The sequence below is a fragment of the Staurois parvus genome, unplaced genomic scaffold, assembly GCF_062004578.1.
Source record: "Staurois parvus isolate SC_StPar_1 unplaced genomic scaffold, SC_StPar_1.0 ptg000634l, whole genome shotgun sequence".
Taxonomy (NCBI): domain Eukaryota; kingdom Metazoa; phylum Chordata; class Amphibia; order Anura; family Ranidae; genus Staurois; species Staurois parvus.
This window is the reverse complement of record NW_028318430.1, coordinates 1,482,839-1,506,449: the sequence shown is the minus strand read 5'-3', so window position 1 is coordinate 1,506,449 and position 23,611 is coordinate 1,482,839. Positions and strand designations below refer to the sequence as shown.

General features: G+C 43.6%; 1 protein-coding gene across 1 annotated transcript in view; it reads left to right on the top strand.

Annotated features, from left to right (window-relative positions):
- Nucleotides 1–23,611, top strand: part of VWA3B (von Willebrand factor A domain containing 3B) — a 254,156-nt gene that overhangs the window by 5,141 nt on the left and 225,404 nt on the right. Inside the window, exons 2-3 of the mRNA XM_089693477.1 lie at nt 6,033–6,121; nt 11,803–12,053. Coding sequence (XP_089549603.1) covers nt 6,033–6,121; nt 11,803–12,053 — 340 coding nt within the window. The remainder of the gene's footprint in view (nt 1–6,032; nt 6,122–11,802; nt 12,054–23,611) is intronic.

Here is a 23,611-nt window from a genome sequence, read left to right as displayed (position 1 = left end):
TCAGTGCCGCCTATCAGTTCCACCAGTCAGTGCCGCCTATCAGTGCCCATCAGTGCTGCCTATCAGTGCCATATATGAGTGCTGCCTTTCAGTGCTTATCGGTGATGCCTGTCAATGCCCACCAGTGATGCCTGTCAATGCCCATCAGTGCCTCCTCGTCAGTGCCACCTATCAGTGCCACCTATTAGTGCCCATCACTGCAGTCTCATTAGCGCACATCAGTGAAGGAGAAAAATTACTTATTTACAAACTTTTTATAACAGAAACTAAGAAAAACTTTTTATTCAAAATGTCCAGTCTTTTTTAGTTTGTTTAGCAAAAAAATAACAACCCAGTGGTGATTAAATACCACCAAAAGAAAGCTCTATCTGTCTAAAAAAAAATGCAAAAAATTTTGTTTGCGTACAGCGTTGCATGACCGCGCAATTGTCATTCAAAATGCGACAGCTCTGCAAGCTGAAAATTGACCTGGGCAGGAAGGGGGTAAAAATTCCCAGTAGGCAAGTGGTTAAACTTCTGGGATATTGATCTGGTCAGTTGAGTAGCAGAGGGGGTTGTTAATCAGTTTCAGGTGCTTTGGTGTTAATGAAATTAACTACAGGTGCACTAGATGGGCAACAACAAGACAACCTGCAAAACAGGAATGGTTTTACAGGTGGAGGCCATTGACATTTTTTTCCCTACTCATAATTTCTGACTGTTTTTTGCTAGTTTTGCATTTGGATAGGGTCAGTGTCAGTGCTGGTAGCATGAGGCGAAACCTGGACCCTACAGCAGGCCACTGGTGTGAGTGTCTCTGACCAAACAATTAGAAACAGACTTCATGAGGGTTGCCTGAGGGCCAAACATCCTCTAGTGGGCCCTGAGCTCACTGCCCGGCACCATAGAGCTTTATTGGCATTTGCTATTGAATACCAGAATTGGCAGGTCCACCACTGGCACCCGGGGCTTTTCACAGATGAGAGCAGGTTCACCCACAGCACATGTGACAGATGTGAAAGGGTCTGGAGAAGCAGTGGAGAACGTTAAGCTGCCTGTAACATCGTTCAGCATGACCGTTTTGGTGGTGGGTCAGTGATGGTCTGAGGAGGCATACCCACGGAGGGACGCACAGACCTCTACAAGCTAGACAATGGCACCCTGACTGCCATTAGGATGAAATCCTTGGACCCATTGTCAGACCGTACGCTGGTGCAATGGGTCCTGGGTTCCTTCTGGTGCACGACAATGCCCGGCCTCATGTGGCGAGAGTATGCAGGCAGTTCCTGGAGGATGAAGGAATTGATACCATTGAATGTCCCCCACACTTGCCTGACCTAAATCCAATAGAACATCTCTGGGATATCATGTTTTAGTCCATCTGATGCACCTCAGACTTTCCAGGAGCTCGGTGATGCACTGGTCCAGATCTGGGAGGAAACATCCCAGGACACCATCCATCAGCTCATTAGGAGCATGCCACGACATTGTCAGACATGCATACAAGCACATGGGGGCCATGCAAACTACTGAGTACCATTTTGAGTTGCTGCAATGAAATTTCAGCAAAATGGACTAGCCTGCTGCATCATTTTTTTAACTTTGATTTTCAGGGTATCTTTGAATTCAGTCCTCTGTATGTTGATAATTTTCATTTCCATCAAACAATGGGGCATCCTTACGTTCCTAACACATTACCCAGTCAATATCAGTATAGATATCCAGCGTGATATTTTTCCCCATTTAAATCTGATGTGTTTACAAAGTGTTCCTTTAATTTTATTGAGCAGTGTATATTGTTCAAATCCTGGGCTTTTCCATTCCACAGTTCATGTGGAGTTGTCCCAGTTGCTTTTCCTGGTTGTTAATTTTGGAGATAGCATCTGGTCATAATTGCTTCCCCGCAGTATGTGGCCGGCATATCTGCATCAAACAGCATGGTTCTTCCACTCACATAGAGTACAGTTCATTCTTTCTGCAACCCCATTTTATCCTGGGTTGTATGGTACAGTAGACTGAAATGTTATGCCATGCTTTCTGAGAATCACCTGTGTGTTATCACCTGTATATTCAGTTCCATTGTCTGTGCTCAGTACACTCAGCATTTTGCCAGATTTGTTGCTTACTTGAGCCAAATACTGTCCAAGTTTCTCTGGTACTTCACTTTTGTTGTGTAAGAGATATGGTGTAGTATACCTGGTGTAATCCTCTATAAAAGTGAGAAAATACCTCTTCTTTCCTGGAGGCAATTTCTCTATTGGACCACAAAGATCTGAATTAATTAGGTCCAGAGGTTTCTTAGCTCTGCTGTTACTCTGCTTTTGAAAGGCTTTTCTTGTCATTTATCCTTTTATACAGGTGGTGCATTTCATTTTTTGATCTCATGGACTAATTTTTATTCCACTTGCATATTCATTTTCAGTTAATTTCTTAATTAGATCAGGACTTCTGTTCCAAAGTCCTCTTTGCCATGTGCGAATGTAGTTTGAATGTTTTTCCTCCTTGGTAGTATTAACCATCTCATTGCAGTTCATTTGTAATTTTGCAAGTAAGATATCCCCTTTTGTTATGGCACAACTGTCATCTTGTAAAGTCATTGCAGTGCCTTGTTCTGTGAGCTTCTTCACTGACAAAAGATTAGTTTCAAGAGCATGAACATACAGGACATTTTTCACAGGTATCTCTCTGGTGACACTCTGGGAAATAGAACAGTAAAGAAAACCATCTCCTGTTATTTTTTATTCTATTATTTGCCCATTAGCTGTGGTGATTTTTCTGCTTTACTCTGGTCAAGATGAATAAAGAAATTTCTGTTATTTGACATGTGACTCATAGCTCCCGAATCAACACACCATGCCTGCAAAGATGAGGTGCAACTTTTGGATTGAAAAACATATTATCAATTTCTTTTTTTGGCCCTTTGTAGTTTTGTTTGTTTTGCAGTCTATTTTTATATGGTTTTGTTTCTTGCACACAAAACAATAATGTGTTTCTTGTTGAATGTTACTGTTTTATTCCTACTTTATGTCTTTAAAGCAGACTCTGTAACAGATGCACTGTCACAATTAATGCTTTCTGTTTACATATGCATGATTTGATCATCCTCTGTGCTAAGAGAGATTGAGCTCTGAGCTTTCTGGTCTTTCTCTTTCCACTCATCTAAAGGGTGTTCTGGCCTGATTTCATTTATATATTTCCATGTACCTTCTCTTATCAGCAGCATTTTCATCTTGAATTTCCAAGACTGGTAGTTCTGGTTTGTCAGATTTGCAAATGAAAGCTTTGTTGCAGCTGTGTTGTTGGCCATTTTCTTTTATTCTGTTGCAGTCTTCTTTCTGTTGCATGATCTGAGGAAAGGCCAGGCCCCTGAAACATGTTATCATAATGACCGGCTTCTCTCCTTTGGTTTGATATGGTTTGAGTGCTCCCTAAGGCTTCCAGTTTGCCCTCCCCAGCCCATGACTTCCGGCAGACGCCATCTTAGTGATCCCAGCGGCTGCCATCCACACACTCTTCTCACTGTCCTGAGGCTCCTGAGCTGAGCAACCTACTGTTGGGTCCAGAATCATGTGTCATCCTCCAGCTTCTGGGAATATGTGTTTCTCCTCTCCACTGGCTTGATGATGTATCAATCTGGACACTCCTGAATGTCACGTTTTTTTAACCTGAAATTAAAGTGAATTTCGATTTTAACTGTCCCTGGGCTTGTGACTCTATTGACTTCCACAGCATTGGGACCGCTCCTTTATTTGTTGTTTTGTGCTCATGTCTCATTGCTGTTCAGATGAGTGGTTGGAGCTGCCCATACTGTGGTTATCTACATATCCCCTGGAACTTTATTGGGCTTGGTATTTGCACCTTTTCTGTTGCTGTATCTTGCAATGACTAAGTGCCTGGGCCCATTACCTGTTAGAGATTCTGTATATAGCCCTACAAAACAGACAGTGCACAGTCCACATGTGTTTATTTGCTGCTTTGCTATAGAGAAAAGACATAGAGTTTAACCATAGATGCAAACTTTTTAACACTGCCATCTACTCGTTTAAGAAGATATACATCAATACTGATGTACAGCAGTTGTTGCACAAAATACATGAACATTGTATTCCAACAAAAATATATATATGAGAGCTGTTTCACCTGTCAAGGGGTGCGGTATTTCTGTCCACTCAGACCTGAGATTTGCACAGCTCTGCCCCACAGCACAGCCGCATGTGCACAAGAATCAGTCATTCTGGTGCAGTCACATTGGCTGTTATTAGCAACATTATGCAACAATATTAGAAAGACTGCAGCCTGAAAGTAGTGAAATGTTTTGATATTATTTTGTGAAACACCTACAGTAAACACGGCAGTGTTAGCATGTAAAGACAGGGTTAAAGTAAAATTGCAGGTAACCCTAAATCCCCCCCCCCCGTCCTAACACCTATACTTGCTAACCTGTGTAAGAAAGATGCATATACTATTTTCAGGCCTCTCCAGTCCAGTCACATGATCTTACCTGTTTCAGCCAGTGACCGGCTACAGGGGAGAAGTGGGAATCCTTGATGACAGCCGGTAGTGCCTAGGAGCGGTGACGTCACCCATAGGCTTACTATCTATGTCCCATCCGTTATCTGCGTTTTCTCCTCTCCCCTGCAGCAAGTCTGGCTAACACAGGGGAGCCAGATCACATGACAGGACCAGAGCAGCAGTAAAATGGGTAAATATATATCTCTTTTTTGCACAGGTTAGTAAGCATAGGTGTTAGGAGGGGTTTGGCACAGTTTTTAAGATTAGTTAGAGTTATCCTAAAATTCTACTTTATGTGTTTTGTAACAATCTGCAATGCATTTTCCAGCATTCTCTGCTTTAGTTTAAAGCAGAGGTCTCCAAACTGTGGCCTCGGCGCTGATTGCAGCCCTTTGCCAGCCTTTAACTGGCCCTTGGGGCACTATTCCTCTGAATGATACCAGGCACTATTCCTCCAACAAAGGTGCACTCTTTCTTCCACTGATACCAACGATGGGTTACTAAATGTCAGGGCTCCGGGTATGACCAGAGGTGTGTGGACTGACACAGGGAAACGCAGGCTTCAGATATGGCGTAAACAATATGATTTATTAAGACTAACAATATAAAACGCAGTGCAGAACTAAACAAAAACACAGTGCAAACAAACCAAACCACCTACAGATAACAATACATACAATGCAAGAGTCGTCAGGCAGGCCGGGTTGGTAGCAAACGGGCAAACGGAGTACCAGGAGCAGGCGGGAGAGTGGTCGGGGTCACAAGCTGGGTTCAGTAACTCACGGGCAGCGCAGTACAGAGGGTCAGGCAGAGAATGGTCAGGGTCACAAGCCAGGGATCAAACAGGAGAAGTCAGCAGAGGTCAGGATCAGGCAGGGTCGGCAACAAGTCAGGCAGAAACAGGAACAGGAACACGGGATACAAGATACAGGGGCCCATGGAAAAACACACACCAAGGCTCTGACTGTGAGTCTGGCCATTCCTTAAATACAACCCCTGCAATCAGCTTCAGGTGTTTGGCTGACTGCAGGGGTGAGTCTCTGATTGCTGAGAGCACCCGCTGGCCAGCCCTGGTACTGCAGCCCACAAGGCAGGTGAGTCCCACCATTATTGGCAAGTCCATTACTGACACTAATACTTCCACTAATACCAATGATGGGGCAATACTCTTCCTTTTACTGAACACCACCCCTGAGGCCATGTTTATTCTCACGGATCTAGATCCTGGGACATTTTCTACCACCACTGACCACAATCCGTCCCCCCTAAAGTCTGAACTACAGTAAACTGGCCCTATGAATGAAAAGTTTGGAGACCCCTGGTTTAAAGTGTTAGCAAAGACCCATCACAATAATAGGAGACAACACACATTTTAATTGGCTTTCAAGGAATCAGCCATATTTAGCTTATTTTACTATTGTTTTGTCTTGAAAAATCATTGTATTGTATGTTTTATAAATGAATCACAGCAACAGTTTTATGTATTTACACTTATGCTTTGTAGTCTTGCTTATCTGCATTGTAACTTTTTTTATTTTCAGACTATGTTAATAAGCTAGGACGCCCTGTGTCTTCGCGGTATTCTAATGGACTCTTCCGACAATATAACAGCAATGGTAAAATATACAATGTAAGTGCACACTAATTATATGCTACATGCTGTATCACTATACAAAACACTTATAGATTTATCTCTGATAAATGCTTATATCCATAGGAAAGGTAGCTACTAAGAGAGTTTTGAGATGCAGCCAGGCAGCACATATTTTCAAAAAAGGATCGGTAATGATGTCTACATATTAATTTCTTACTACAGTTTTGCTTTATGTATATACTACCATAAACTTGGGGATGCTAGCAGAGGCAAAACTAGAACCTTCAAGGCACCGATGCAAGAAACCACGAAGGGGCCTCCTGACCTCTGGTCCTGGGGCCCTTCCCTCTGAGCCTGGGGCCCTTCCAACTGATCCTGAGGTCCTTTATTCAAATTGTGGGGCTCTTTATTACGATCTTGCATTGGGACCCTTTCACATGTCCTGCAGTAGGTTCCCTTCCTGCTGTTTTAAGATAGGGTTGCCACCTTTTCTTCAAGCCAAACCAAACACTTTAGCGGCACACTGAAAATTTGTTTTTTGATAATATACACTATACATATATATTTCTAATCAAATGGATTTAATCACAGGAATCCCCCCTTACAGTCCACAGTGTTCCCCCTTTTACATCTGAATTCTCAGTGTACTTCTTTACATCTGAATATGCAGAGTTTCCACTTTACACCTGAGTCCGCAGAGATCCCCTTTATATCTGAACTTGCAGCGTTCCTCTTTACATCTGAACCCACAGAGTTCCCCCTTGCATCTGAACCCACAGAGTTCCTCCTTGCATCTGAACCCATAAGGGGGAACGCTGCAGACTCTGATTTAAGGAAGAACACTGAGAACTCTAATGTTAGGAGGAACACTTCAGACTCTGGTGTAAAAGGTAACACTGATATAAGGGGGTCCCCACTTACATAGTTATTATTGTTATTATACAGGATTTATATAGCGCCAACAGTTTGCGCAACGCTTTACAATATAAGGGAGACAGTACAATTAAAATACATTTCAGTACAGAAGGAATATGAGGGCCCTGCTCATGGAGCTTACAATCTAAAGAAAGGGGGAGGTGATATAAAAGGTGACAGCTGTGGGGGATGATCTGGTGGAGGTGATTCAAGTACAGTTCTTAGGTGGAGGTGGGGTAGGCTTCCCTATATAAGTGAGTTTTCAAAGATCGCCTAAAGGCAGACAGGGTGGGGTCTGACTGGACATACTGTGGTAGGGAGTTCCAGAGGATGGGGGAGGCTCTGGAGAAGTCCTGGAGGCGAGCGTGTGAGGAGGTGATGAGGGAGCTGGAGAGGAAGATATCTTGGGAGGAGCAGAGTAGGTGATTTGGGCGGTATCTGCAGATGAGATTGGCGATGTAGCTAGGGGCAGTGTTGTGGATGACTTTGTAAGCTGTGGTTAGTATTTTGAATTTTATACGTTGGGTTAGTGGAAGCCAGTGAAGGGATTGGCAGAGAGGGGCAGCAGTCGCTGATCAGTTGGTAAGGTGTATGAGTCTAGCAGCAGCATTCATAATAGACTGAAGGGGGGATAGCCTGTGTAATGGTAGATCAGTGAGGAGGGAGTTGCAGTAGTCAAGACGGAATAAAACCAAGGCGTGGATAAGTTGTTTTGTGGTGTCATTGGTCAGAAAGGGGTGGATTTTGAAAATGTTCCGGAGGTTGAGGCGGCAGGATTTAGCTAGTGATTGAATGTGGGGCACAAAGGAGAGGTCAGAGTCTAGGGTTACGCCTAGCACCCTGGCATGAGGGGAAGGACCAATGGTTGTGCTGTTGATCTTAATGGTAAAGTTGTGAGTGGGGGATCGGGGAGGAGGAAATATTACAAGCTCGGTTTTGGAAAGATTGAGTTTAAGGTAGTGGTGTGACATCCATGCTGATTTGTCGCTTAGTAGATTTGTGATATGTGAGGAGATTGAGGGGGTGAGCTGGGGAGTGGAGAGATAGATCTGGGTGTCATCAGCATAGAGGTGGTATTGGAAGCCATGGGAGGTTATCATTTGGAGGAGGAGTTGTATGTGACACTGAAAGTGCCCTGAGAAAGGTAAGAGGAGAACCAGGAGAGAGCAGTCATGGAGGCCAATGGAGTGGAGTTTACTGAGGAGGAGCGGGTGGTCGACTGTGTCAAAGGCAGTGGAAAGGTCAAGGAGTATGAGTATGGAGTAGTGGCCATTGGTTTTAGCGGTTAGTAGGTCGTTAGTGAGTTTTAGTAGGGCAGTTTCTGTGGAATGTTGTGGGTGGAAGCCAGACTGTCTGGGATGAAGAAGGTTGTTGTCGGTGAGGTTTTTTGAGAATGGGGGTAACCAGTGCATGTTTGAGCGGGGAGGGAAAGGTGCCCATGGAGAGTGAGAGGTTGAAGATGTGAGTTAGAGATTTTAGGATAGAGCGGGAAGGAAGCTGCAACAGTTGTGAGGGGACAGGATCCAGGGGACAGATGGTGAAGTGGGCCTTGGAAAGGAGTTTGGTAACTTCCTCAGTGGTAACAGGGTTGAAGGAGGAGAGTGTTGAATGTGGAGTTGGGCCTGGTATGTTGATTAGATGAGGAAGCTTGACACTGGAGATTTCATCACGAATTGTGTCGATCTTGTTCTTGAAATGACTGGCAATCTCCTGTGCAGTAAGTAAGTTGGTGGAGGCAGTGGGGGGTGGAGTAAGGAATTAAGGGTAGAGAAGAGTTGGCAAGGATTGGATGAGGGGGTCTTGATGAGAGTGTTGTAGTAGGTTTGCTTAGCAGCGTGGAGGCTGGAGTTGTATTTGAGAAAAGCGGATTTGTAGAGGGTAAAGTCTTTCAGGGATTTAGTTTTACGCCATGTTTACTCAAGAGTGCGGCTGCGTCTCTTGAGACATCTGGTGTCATCTGTTTGCCAGGGTTGTGACAGGCGAGGCCTGGTTCTGCATGTAGAGAGAGGAGCAAGAGTGTCTAGAGAGGATTTTAGATAGTTGTTGTAGGCAGATGTGGCCAGGTCTGGGCAGGACAGGGGTGCAATTTTATCGTAGAGGCGCTCAGTAGTAGAGTGAAGAAGGTCAGGGCTGAGGTGGTGGAGGTTTCTACGGGTAGCGGTTTGCTGGTTGGAGGCATGGGAGGTAGGAGGCAGGGAGAGTGTGAAGCTGATAAAGTTGTGATCAGAGAGAGGAAAAGGGGTGTTAGAGAGATTACAGGGAGTGCATAGGTGGGTGAATACAAGGTCGAGGGTGTGATAATTGTGCGCACAGATATGGACAATGACAACCATAATTTGGATCATACTCTGCAAATGTCATTCTCACTCTAAATCAGTCTTCCCCCTCTCTTTTTTTTGAATGGCATGTGGTGTGTGTGTATGCTGGGGCAACAAGGGCATCAGACACAGCCGGATACACTTCATGGTTGTAAACCCAATTAGCTGGTTCCATGATGTCTGTCAGACCCTTGCCTTGGCCTGGTCGTAAAGCTATATATCCGTCAGTCACTGGACATGAAAGCATTCAGAGTGGCAGTAAAACATACATCCCACTTGAAACCACTTTTTCATACAATTTCATAAATCCCGGTAGGAACAAGGTATAATAAAACAAAGCATATATTCAGATAGGTCAGTTTAATGCGAGTCACCTGATACCTTACACCCCCAGATAACGTCTACCAGAAAGTAGAAAGCGATATCTTGTTATCCGTCACAGCCAGATATGTCATATCTGGTGTTTGGACGTTCAGAATATCATTCTGCTTATTAACCTGCCAGTGGCTAGGCTGCTGCATGCACCTATGGAAGGTTATTGACCATGGTATAAACTTAGGAGGGATTTGGGTCACAGTCTGAGTTCTTGTCTAAACACCCCTCCCCAAATGAGGCGATTGGTTCTCTGATTTAAGGAGACACCCTGCTGGGTTCCTAGAAAACAGGCTGTCATGCCTGGAGAGAGAGATGAAGAGATTCTCCCTTTTAACATCAGGAACCAACTTCGGGAGAAAAGGTACCCTTTTGTTCAGGACACTTGAACTCTGCTTAAACCAGGACTTCTGCAAGTATTCTACCTTCTTAAACTTCTTTCTTTTATCTCTCTGTTGTGTTATTGCTCTCTCTATTTATATATATATATATATATATATATATATTGGTTACATCTTTTCTGTAAATATTTTTATTGCACCATTTTGACCTTTTTAGTAATAAATCCTATTTTCTGAAAAGTGTTGAATTGTTTCTAAAGCTCTTTAATGCAAACTAAGAATCCCTGTCTCTGAAGAGTGCTACTGTGTGTTTTAAAACCGCTGCATACATCTGTCTGCGGTGACAGTGTATATACAGACGCTTATTCAAACATCATAGTGTTACTGCTAAGATTTGTGAGTTTCCTCCTTCTCTATAAAAAGGTGGTGGTGCCAGTGTGAAGGGTAATTGCGTAATTAACCTGACCCAGTAACAATCGCTCTCAGGCTGTTGGCACCTAGATTGGGGTCCAGTGAGCTGGAAAATCTTTGTGAAGGGTGCAGCTGAGAGTGGCATTGTTATGCAAGTGGCAGCGCGGTTTTAGATTGGCTAGTCCTTCGGTCACAAGTTGGTGAGAAGGACTGGGGTCTGACGCCACACCTGTCACAGAGGGTGTTGCCGTTGGAATGAGTGGTGGATTGTGACCATTGTGTTAGGTTAATAAAGGAAGTTAGGTTGAGTAGTTGAGAGCTGGGAGAGGTGAGAACGTTGACTGGGATCTTAAAGTCACCGAGGATGATAGCAGGCACCTCAGAGGAGACAAAGTATGGTAGCCATGCTGAAAAGTCATCAAGAAAGTGTGACACTGGGCCTGGGGGCTGGTAGAGGACTGTGATCCTCAGACAAACAGGAGAAAAGAGACGAATACAGTGCACTTCAAAAGAGCGGAGGGACAGAGACGGAGGGGCAGGAAGAACCTGGAACGTGCTTTGTGGGAAAAGAAGAAGTCCGAATCCGCCCCCTTTTCATCCGCTGGGTCTGGATGAGTGAGTCCAGAGGAGGCCACCATGGGAGAGTGCAGCTGAGGAGACAGAGTCGGAATCCTGGAGCCAGGTTTCCATAATAGCAAGTATGTTGAGGGAGTGGGAGAGGAAGAGGTCATTGATAGTAGAGTTTGTTAGAGGCTGAGTGGGCGTTCCAGAGGGCACATAGGGGGGAGGGGTTGGGACATGGGAGCAGGGGAATTGAGATGAGAGAGTGAGGGTTTAATCAGGGTTCCCAGAGCCCCCGATACATTAGAGTCTGCAGAATTTTCACTTACACTATAAGGGGGAGCTCCGTGGACTGTTATGTAAAGGGAAACGCTGATGTAAAGGGTGATCTGGGAACCCTGATTTAAGGGGGGTCTGATATAAGGGGGAATGCTGTGGACTCTGGTGTAAAGGGGAACGCTGATGTAAGGGGGTCTCTGCTCACCAAAGCCCCCTTACATCAGAGTCCACAGAACACCCCTTTCATCTGAGTCCCCCTTTACATTTTAGTCCATACAGCTTTTCCTTACATTAGTGTGTTCAGAGGCAGGAGAGAGAAGGAAGGGGGGACACTGCAAACACCATGGGTGGTGAGATCACTCACCCAAGGAAGGAGGCTCAGGCAGTCTGCCTTTGCGATCCTGGTAGTTCCACCACTGGGTGCTAAATAGGTGCATGTTTTACATTGTTCATTCACAGATATCATGTTGTAACCAGTTCTTTTCATGTAGTTACTGATCTTATTTTTCTCTAAACAAAGTTGACAGCAAAGAAAGAAGAAATTGTGCTGAAGGTTGAATCTCTCGAAGAGGCTATTGCACTGTATATTCAAAGACTGGACTGGCTAAAGAGCTCAAGCCGCCTGGTGTTTGGTGTGATCCAAGAACAATCTATAGTCATTATTCTAGACCTAAATACAGTCTCTAAAGTACAGTATGATTTATGCCGTGATGCCATATGCCTCGTTATCCGAGAACAAGTGGCACAAATTTCCAAGTTCAACCTCATTTGGTAAGTGAAATTATAAATATACATTAACTGTACAAACTTTTAAGGCTTGTTTCACACTACTGTGACCTGACAGTGGCACGACATGTGTTTTGTTAAACAAAAAAAAAAAAGATGTAAAAGATCTCCTAGATAAATAAATGGGAAAAATTATTTTCACTTACCACACACACTCAGTTGGACAGGACATATTAGGGGTCATAAAAGTGATGATTCCCTTACCTAGTATAAAGTTATTCCAAAGGCTAACGTGTTTTCTACCTCAATGCATTCTCTGCATTAAGATGCAAATACATTTTTAAAAGCTGCTCCCCCCAGCCCCATCTAAGTACTTACATGAGCCAGATCTCGATCCAGCGCTTTGCCCAAGAGCAGTGGCTTTCTACACTCTCTCTCTGTTCATTGGACATGAAGGCAGCAGCAGGAGCCATTGACTGCTGTTGCTGTCAATCAAATGCTGTGAGGAGGAAGCAGGAGGTAGGGCCAAGCCGCACTATGTGTGTGTCAAAGGACACACGTAGCCCGACTCCAGAGTGAGCTCACACAAGTGCACCCATAGCAAGTGGCTTTCTATGGGGGTAATCAGAAGGAAGGAGCTCAGAGCACTGTCAGGGGAGCCCAGAAGAGGAAGCTCTGGGCTTCTCTGGGCTAAACCTTTGCACAGAGCAGGTAAGTATAATGTGTAATATTTTAATGTATAATATAAATATATATGAGCTTGGCCTTTCCAATCACTTTAAAGGATAAGTTCACCTTTTGATAAAAAAAATAATAAATGCACATTTTTTTGCCGGTACAAAAATGTGCATTTTTTATTTTTTGCTGCAGGAAGCTTTTAAAGCATTACACCAGCAATCAGCAGATCGCTGATGCCATGCAGGTCTCCTGCAGACCCGTCAGTATGTCTTCTTGCCATACGGGATGTATGAGCAAGCAGATATACTGACAAGAAGATTCAGTGAACTACCATGGCCAAGGCTGTTGCGACTTATAATAAAGCATGCTTGTTATACTCAATGTGGAACTTAAAGTGATTCTAAAGCTTGATTTTTTTTTTTTGTAAAATAACAAACATGCCTATACTTACCTACTGTGTGCAGTGGATTTGCACAGAGCAGCCTTGACCCTCCACTTCTCGGGTCCCCCAGAGGCTCTCCTGGCTCCTCCTGTCTGTCGGGTGCCCCCACAGCAAGCAAGTACATTCACACACACAGCCGCAGCTTGGTCCCGCCCCCTCTATACTCATTGGCTGACTAACTGTGATTGACAGCAGTGGGAGCCAATGGCTCCCACTTGCTGTCTCAGCCAATGAGGAGGCAAAGACCAAGGCTGTCAATCACATCACTGGATTGCGATGAGGCTCAGGTAAGTATTGAGGGTGCTGGGGGAGCTGCTGCACACAGAAAGTTTTTTACCTTCATGCATTTAATGCATGAAGGTGAAGAACCTTCAGCCTTTACAGCCACTTTAAGGGGTTAATCCTCTGCATTGTGTAAAAATGATGATTGATCCTGTCTTTTTTGATCCTCCCCATCTTCTACTGTCCCCAATCCATCTGCTGAAGAACAGAGACTTGGGGGCAAGCTTTACATGCTCAGTGTATTGTGTATTGCTAGAGAGTTCTTTTTTTTCTTCTTGGGAGAGTGCATGAGGTCAGCACAGGGCCAATTAGTGCTGTCCAGACAGAGGGTCAATGGTCCTACAGCCTTATAGGACAATCAGGGGAAAATGAAAACTCCTCCTTCAAGCTTTAACCAGTGCTCTGCTGGACACTGATAGAAGTAAAAAAACTAATCTAACTGCTGATGAGAAAAGGTATTTAATAGTTTATATTTACTAAAATAATTTCATTTCCATGTTCTGTGTACTGTGGGAGACCAGATATAGTGAATGCAGGGTCATGGGTTCAGTAACACTTTACTATAGTTCTCCTTTAAGTTTCAAGGAAACATATTTCCTCTGGACCCATTCACCCAGACCCAGTGGTCGGAAAGGAGGTGGGGCTGATTTGCTTCTATCCCCACTGAGCACCTTTCAAGTCCTCCCTAACCCTCCCTCTCTATGCTTCTCTTCTTTCGGAGCTCACTGCATTCGCCTGTTTTCTCCCATTTCTCTGAGGATTGCAGTCATCTAACGGCCTCCTGGACCGGTGTCCCGCTTTCCTGATGATTTCTCCACCTGGCTACCCTACTTTCTCTCCTCTGAAATACCCACTATCATTCTTGGAGATATTAACATCCCCTTTAATGGAAACAACCCGGCTACATCCCAGCTCTTCAACCTAACCTCATCTTTTGTATTAGCACAATGGACACAGTCCTCCACTCACTCTGATGGGAATACATTAGACCTTGTTTTCTCCCATCTTTGCACTCCTTACAACCTCACAAACACCTCCTTTCCTCTCTCTAGTCACAATCTCTTCACCTTCAGTGTCTTTGTCTTTAAACACTTATCCCTCCAAGCAGCAAACAATTACCCGCAGAAACCTTCGCAACTTAAACCCTGTTCCTTTCCACTCTGCAACTGACCGCCTCTATGACAGAATCTCTCCCCTGTCCTGCCCTGACCTGGCCGCTGCTGTCTACAACAGTTTGGTTTCATCCACACTAGACTCACTTGCTCCTCTAACAACACGAAGCATCAGGCCCCGTCCATTACAACCTTGGCAGACTGACAACACCAAAAATCTTAAACGACATAGTCGTGCGCTGGAGCGATTGTGGCGTAAAACCAAATCTCATCAAGCATTCACCCTATATAAATCTGCTTTCTTAACATACAATTCCTCCCGCCATGCTGTCAAACAAGCCTATTTTGTCACTCTCATCAATAGCTTGTCATCCAGTCCTCATCATCTCTTCTCTACTTTTAACTCTACTTTCTCCATATTCACCTCCACCCAGTACCTCACTTACCGCTCACGAGATTGCAAATCATTTAAAAAACAAGATTGATGCAATTCGTAAGGGCATCGCCACTGCACAGACATCCACCCACTTAGCATACCTTATACTAAACCTCCCTTAACACTCTCCTCTTTTGACCTTGCTACTACTGAAGAGGTCACTAAAGTTTTCTCAGAAGCCCGTCTCACTACCTGCCCCCTGGATCCTGTCCCCTCACAACTACTACGTTCACCCTCTTCTTCCATCCTATGCTCCCTCACTCACATCTTCAATCTTTCCCTCTCTACTGGTGCCTTCCCCTGCCCTCTAAAGCATGCACACATCACTCCCATATTTAAAAAGCCATCCCTGGATCCCACAACCTGAACAACTTAAGACCCATCTCCCTGCTCCCGTTTACCTCTAAACTCTTAGAACACTTAGTCTACAATCACCTGAGCTCCCACCTCACTGACAACAACCTTCTTGACCCTTTACAGTCTGGCTTTCGCTCACTACACTCCACTGAAACTGCCCTATTAAAACTCGCTAATGATCTACTAACAGCTAAAACCAATGACCACTACTCTGTACTCTTACTACTTGACCTCTCTGCGGCTTTTGATACTGTTGACCATCCCCTCCTTCTCAGAAAACTCCACTCTCTTGGCCTCCGAGACTCTGCTCTCTCCTGGTTCTCCTCCTACCTATCGCAGCGCTCCTTCAGCGTTACCTATAATTTTGGCTCCTCCACTATCTCTTTCTGTAGGGGTCCCTCAAGGTTCCATCCTTGGACCCCTACTCTTCTCCATCTACACCTCCTCCCTTGGTCACGTGATAAACTCCCATGGCTTTAAGTACCATCTCTATGCTGATGACACAAATCTATCTTTCTACTCCTCACCCCTTCAGTCTCCTAACCTACTAAGCGACATATCGGCATGGATGTCACTCCACTTCCTCAAACTCAATCTTTCCAAAACTGAGCTCTTAGTATTCCCTCCAGCCCGTGCCCCCTCCCCTGACTTCTCCATCAAGATCAATAATACAACGATCAGTTCCTACCCTCATGCCAGGGTACTAGGTGTAATCCTAGACTCCCATCTGTCCTTTCAGCCCCAAATCCAATCGCTATCTAAATCTTGTAGACTTCACCTATGCAACATCTTCAAGATACGCCCGTTCTTAAGCTCAGAAACTACTAAGCAACTTATTCACTCCCTTGTTATCTCTCGCCTTGACTATTGTAACTCCCTCCTCATTGGCCTACATCATCGCAGGCTATCCCCTCTTCAGTCTATCATGAATGCGGCTGCCAGACTCATCCACCTTACTAACCATTCTGTATCTGCCACCCCTCTCTGCCAATCCCTCCACTGGCTTCCTGTTGCCCAACAGATAAAATTCAAAACATTAACAATAACATATAAAGCCATTTATAACTCTGCCCCAAATTACATCACCAATCTTGTCTCCAAATATCACCCAAACCGTACTCTCCGCTCCTCGCATGACCTCCTACTCTCTAGCTCCCTTGTCTCCTCCTACCATGCTCGTCTCCAGGACTTCTCCAGAGCTTCCCCCCATCCTCTGGAACTCTCTACCCCAATTTATCAGACTATCGCCTACTCTGCTCACTTTTAGGCAATCTCTGAAAACTTATCTCTTCAGGGAAGCCTATCCTGCCCTCAGCTAATAATGGAATCTTCTACTCTTCCTACCAGTCTATCCCCCACAGTTATTATCTTTTGTACCACTAGCCCCTCCCTCCAAGATTGTAAGTTCCAAGGACAGGGCCCTCCTATCCCTCTTGTATTGAACTGTATTGTTGCTGTAATGTCTCCTGTTATATTGCGAAGCGCTGAGCAAACTATTGGTGCTATATAAATCCTGTATAATAATAATAATAATGGGGCAGCACAGTGGCTAAATGGTTAACACTTCCACCTGGCAGTACTAGGGTCACTGGTTCGAATCCCAACCATGGCACCACCTACCTGGAGTTTGCATGTTCTCCCTGTGACTGCGTGGGTTTCCTCTGGGTACTCTGGTTTCCTCCTACACTCCAAAGACATGCTGGTAGGTTCATTCGCTCCTGTCTAAATTGGCCCTAGTATGTGTATGTATGAATGTGAGTTAGGGACTTTAGATTGTAAGCTCCTTGAGGGTTAGGGACTGATGTGAATGTACAATATATATATATATAAAGCGCTGCGTAAATTGACAGCGCTATATAAGTACCTGAAATAAATAATAATAATATTTATTAAAATTATACATATAATGGTAACAATAGGCTGCAGTGGCAATACTGACCTGCTAACCTGGAAACCTAATCTTAACCAAAATGATACAAAGAAAAGTCTCAAGTATTTTCTATTCTTTGTTTTGGTTGCAAAACAAGATAGCTCAGTTGCTCAGATAAAAAAGATTTACGCAATATATTGTTAAGATCACGTTAGGCCAAGTGGGTTGAAATTTGCTGTACAGCTAGAATTACATCCTACAATTTATGCGGCCTCAGTTTAGTAATTGATTTACAAAGACATCTTGGCAAATGTGAATAGATCACTGAACCTTTAAGGCAAATACCTTTGCAACAAATGAAACCAATTCTTAAAATTGTAATGCTATCCAGAAAGCATGCAGCTGTGTGAAAGGTAGAAAACCTATAGTTTCTTTTAACCTAAAGCTGGTCATAGAGGGCTAGCTTTCTTTTGTTCAGCCATATTGCTGAAAAACGAACAGATTTCTCCATCCACACAAACCAGATGGAAGGAGGCATCCCCTCCCCCAGGAAACTGTTTACTGCCAGTGGGATCAGAATGCACTGATTGGAGGCTGCCGCCACTGATCACGTAAAGTTTTTAAGTATGTCCCCATCAACAGAAATCAATAAAACGATCAACTTCTGTCATATTCTGCTGAAGCAGCCCAATTTTGAACTTTAAATCAGCTTAAGCTCTAAAGTTTCATAAACTTTAAAGTGTTACTAAACCCACAACAGTGAAATCAGTCTGTATATGCAGTAAAGCATGCTTGTTATACTCACTGTGGAACCTAAGGGGTTAATCCTCTGCATTGTGTAAAAAGGCTGTTTGATACTGTCTTCTCTGATACTCCCCTTCTTCCAGTGTCCTCCTCTAATCTCCTGATAAGACATACTGAACCGGTAACGCTTCTGCACCTGCTCAGTTTAGTGTGTATTGCTAGAGAAGTTTTTTTTTTTCTTGGGAGATTGCATGTGATTAGCACAGGGCCAATCAGCACTATCCAGACAGAGGTCAGGGGTTTTGCATCCTCCTAGAGCAGAAAGAAAACTCCTACAAACTTTAAACAGTGCTCTGCTGAAGTCACAAGACTGCTCCAACTGCTGATGAAAAAAGGTATTTAGCAGTTTATATTTACTAAAATAATTGCATGTTCTGTGTACTGTGGGAGACCGGGTGTAGTAAATGCAGGGTCCAGGGTTTAGTAACACTTGAAGAACGTGTACCTCCTTTCCTGCACTTTCTCTCTGCCTATGCTTGCTGCATGGCCAATTAATATAAAATTGAATTTTTTTGAACTGAATTGGTGACTGTGAAAAACCTCTTAGTGGTCATAAAATTACAAACTCTATGCATCAAAGTATGAGAAAGTGTTTAGTTGGTATGTTTATGATTAACTCTTCAATGTTAAAACTGATCAGTAAAATGTCCTCAGATCTCTAGATTACTGACAAAGGGTACTTGGGTGGAATGGTGCACCACAACTATGGTTGATGAAAAGCTCAAACAGTGAAATGACCAGACAGTTCTTCATACCAGGGCTTCATTTTAAATGTTGACATGCTGAAATCTTTAATATATTTTTATCCCACAGACATAAAATACAGACATAAAAATATACAGTATTTATCTTGAAAAACATGTTTGGAACATAACTTAAAAGCTGGCCAAAGACATTTAATAACAGTTGATGTTCAAAATAATTCAGTCTGTGAATGGTTTTTAGCAGAGGTGCACACAAAAGTTCACACAACCTAAATAAAAAATGTTTCACCCAATATCCAACCACTGGTGTCTAGCGAGGTCGAAAGATGGCTGCACACATTTCAGTTCAATCAAATACTGTCCTGAATTCAGCTATGCCCATTATAATTATTCAGAACTATGCCTTATTTTATAAAATGTTACATTTTACAAGGGAAAAGATAGATTCATCTTAAATAACTGCACAGTTTTCCAAGTATTTCTAAAAACAATACCAAAGAATAGAACATAACTTTCATAGCATGTGTCCCAATATCCTGAATGGCTCTGAATGTTCACATGAAATTCATTCTAATAGAATTGTTGTAGTGTTTTCTATATATGAATGTAGGTTTAGCAGATATTTTATTGAATGAAACATTACAGTGCTGTGAAAAAGTAATTGCCCCTTTCTGATTTTTTATTTTTTTTTGCATATTTGTCACACTTAAAGTGTTACTAAACTCAGGACCCTGCATTCACTATATCTGGTCTCTTACAGAACACAGAACATGGAAGTGCAATTATTTTTGTAAATATAAACGTTTCTCATCAGCAGTTAGAGTAGTCTTGTGACTTCAATCAGTGCCCTGCTGAGCACATGTTAAAGTTTGTAGAAGGAGTTTTCATTCTGCTTTACAGTGTTGATTGGCCCTGTGCTGATCACATGCACTCTCCCAAGAAAATAAAAACCTCTCTAGCAATACACACCAAACTAAGCATGTGCCTCCACATGATATGTCTTATCAGGAGATAAGAGGGGGGCACTCGAACAAGGGGAGGATCAGAAAAGGCAGCATCAAACTTCCTTTTTACACAATGCAGAGGATTAACCCCACAGTGCGTATACCAAGCATGCTTTACTGCATATACAGACTGATTTTACTGTTGTGGGTTTAGTAACACTTTAAATGATTCAGATCATCAAACAAATTTTAATAATACACAAAGACAACCTGGGTAAATAGAAAATGCAGTTTTTAAATGATCATTTCATTTATTAAAGGGAAAAAAGCTTTCCAAACCTGCCAGGCCTTATGTAAAAAAGTAATTGCTCCCTAAACATCCTGCTGCATAATCCAAGGGTGCTTGAGTTTGAGGTCACAAACTGATGGCTAGACATTCTCCTTCAGGAATTTCTAGTAGCGCGCAGAATTCATGGTTCCATCAGTTATGGCAAGTCATCCAGGTTCTGTTCCCTGCAAGCCGCATTACTGACCCCTGACCCTGCACTCTGCAACATTGACCCTTCACTCTGCATTACTGACCCCTGACTCTGCACTCGGGATTACCGACTCCTGCACCCTGCATTACTGATGCCTGACCCTGTACTCCTGACCTTGCACCCTGCATTACTGACTCCTGTCCCTGCATTATGCATTTCTGTTTCCTAATCTTGTAACCTGCACTACTGACCCCTGACCCTGTTCCCTGCATTGCTGACTCATGACCTCGCACCTTGCCCTACTGTCTTCTGACTTTTGCACTATGCATTACTGACTCCTGACCCTCCACTATGCATTGTTGTTTCCTAACCTTGTAACATGCATTAATGACCCCAGACCATGCTCCCTGCATTGCTGATGCCAACCCTGCACTCTGTATTACTAACTCCTGACCCTGCTCCCTGTATTACTGTCTCCTAACCCTGTACTATGCATTGCTGTCTCCTGACCTTGCACCCTGCATTACTGACTCCTGAGTCCTGCACCCTGCTTTATTAACTCCTGAGGTCTGCATTATGCATTAATGACTCCTGACCCTGCAATGCTGACTCCTGAGCTCTACACTCTGCAGTACTGACTCCTGACCCTCCACTATCCATTGATGTTTCCTAACCTTGTAACATACATTAATGACCCCTGACCATGTTCCCTGCATTGCTGTCTCCTAACCCTGTACTATGCATTGCTGTCTCCTGACCTTACACCCTGCATTACTGACTCCTGAGGTCTGCACTATGCATTAATGACTCCTGAGGTCTGCACTATGCATTAATGACTCCTGAGGTCTGCACTATGCATTAATGACTCCTGAGGTCTGCACTATGCATTAATGACTCCTGACCCTGCAATGCTGACTCCTGAGCCCTACACTCTGCAGTACTGACTCTGGAACTCTGCACTCTGCAATGCTGACTCCTGAGCCCTACACTCTGCAGTACTGACTCCGGAACTCTGCACTCTGCAATGCTGACTCCTGAGCCCTGAAGTCTGCATTACTGACTACTGCACTCTGAATTACTGGCTCTCCAGGGGTCAGTAATGCAGTCTACTGACCCTTAAACTCTGCATTACTTACTACTGATCCCTTAACTCTGCAATGCTTATTCCTGACTGCCTAAGTAACCATTGATGCAGGGCATTTTTTCCCACTTACAGATGAAGCTGGGTGTTTCCCCTCCCCCCACTTTCAAACAACACAAGCCATTTTTCCTTCCACTAACCAATAACACCAGGTATTTTCCTCTCACTAATCTCCAACAGCAGGCCATTTTGTCTTTCTTCCACTGACCACCAACACCAGGGCATTTTGTTCCCTTTTCATAGACCAGCAATGTAAGCGGCACAGTTAGATAAATAGAACCGCTGCAATTTTTATGCTGTGTTGTATGTTACATACTCCTGGCCAAAGTTTTTGTGCAGTGTACACTGTGTATAGACTGGGAGATATTTTACTGCAGTCAACAAATAACCAAAATAATATTTGGCACTTTAGATATGCCTCCAATAGTGACCAAAAAAAAAATACAACACATTTTTAAAAATTATCACAATTTTATTATAACAATGAGAAAAAGCCTGCAAATTGGCTCATAAAAATGCACCAACGTACAATCAGAAATATACAGAAATTGATGCTGAGGATTGTAGTCTACGTGTTTCATGGAATCGCCTGCTTCTTCAGGACTCTTGCAGCCTCATACAAATATCAAAGGGGTTTTCTTTTACAGTAAACTGTAAAATAGATAACCATTAAATTATAAATAAACACAAAGACATACACATTACAAAGCTCCACATAATGGCTGCGTTACTAACCCTTACAACATTCCAAGGAGACAGTTACAAAAAAAAAAAAAAAGTATATTATCTCTACTTGCTTGACCACCAAGCCTGTGGGGGATCCCAAAGCATGAAATATAAGTAAATAAAAGCATTAATTATAACCCACACAATGGGAGGGATAAAAGAGTAGAGTGGGGGTGTGGAAAAAAAATAAAATTCTGAACCCTAGATTAAAGAGTATATTTCTTACCCTAGTGAAAGGGTGTCAAACTGGAGGCCATGCAGCTGTTGCAAAAATACAAGTCCCATCATGCTTCTGCTTTTGTGAATCATGCTTGTAACTGTCAATTTTGGAATGCCTCATGGGACTTGTAGTTTGGCAACCAGTTTTACACCCGTGCCCTTGTGATTCTGTAAGCCGTGTACTGGGGTGGGCTCCCCAGGATACAGTGAAGTCACGAACGAGGAAGCAACCCCAACACCAGCTTTTGCCACAAAAGAATTTTACTTAGATGTGGCAAATAAACACAACCACAAATGCTGAGAACATACAATAAATTTACATACACCCAGCCCAAAGGATGAGACCCTTGTGCTGCACAGCACGGCGCCTCCTGATGGATGAAGGTAGAAAGTGTAGTAATTTACCTACTGGTGGGCACAACTAAGCTACCACACCTTACCTGTTATTACCCTAAAAGAGCAGGAATCAGTGTATGGGTGTATGGTATGGGCTAGCCTGCGGTGCAGCACAACAGCTTACAATCTTACACAAATCTACAGTATTCCCCCTCCCATAACTGGTCCTGTAGCACGTGCCTGAGTATTCCTTCTGAGCAAAACGCCAGTCTGGCTTGAGTTTGTGGGATGTTATCAGCTCTCTGAAATGTCACTTTAAGTTATGGAGTCCTTCCAATGATCAGTAATAACACTTGTGGCCTGACACAGACAGAGATCCTAACTAACTAACTATTGGCCTGGACTCAGTCTCTAGGCGCCAACACTGAAATGAGGTGCGTGCACGATCTTACCGACCCGGGTCTGCTTTGCATCCGCTGGTGACTCTGAACAGAACAAATGTCTCTCCAACAAGCATGCGGTATTGCAGTGTATGTTGCTTTGCTCCTCTGCTCTCATCAGCATTCCTGGCAGCAATCTTCCTTTCTCTGAACAGGATCAGGGTCTTGGACACGATCAGCTTCACTTAGTTGCAGCTCTGGTTACTGAGGGATGTTCTCACACCTGGATGCCATCACATTCTCTGCTCACATGGCTCCTGCATTCACCATCCTCCAAAACATGGCTGCTGTCTCTCTCCTTCCTGTTCTCTAAACTCTGTGTGAAAAATCCCACCTCTTCATGAATATAGAATTATCTATGCAGTCTGAGGCTGTGTTAGGAAAACAGTGGCATCTTGTGGCTAAACCGCAGAATGTCACTCCAGAACATTTAATTTACTCCACACAAACAGTGTTCAAACAATGAGAGCTGTTTCCCCATCTCACAATTCAGTCCAGATATATTCACAATCTCCTGATACAGCTGTTAGCCCCTTAATGAAAAATTGAAAAGAAAGTGGGGGGGTTTAAGAAGACTCCAGCCCTATTCTTTGCTCCAGAGTAGCTTGACACCATCACATTATATATCCAAAC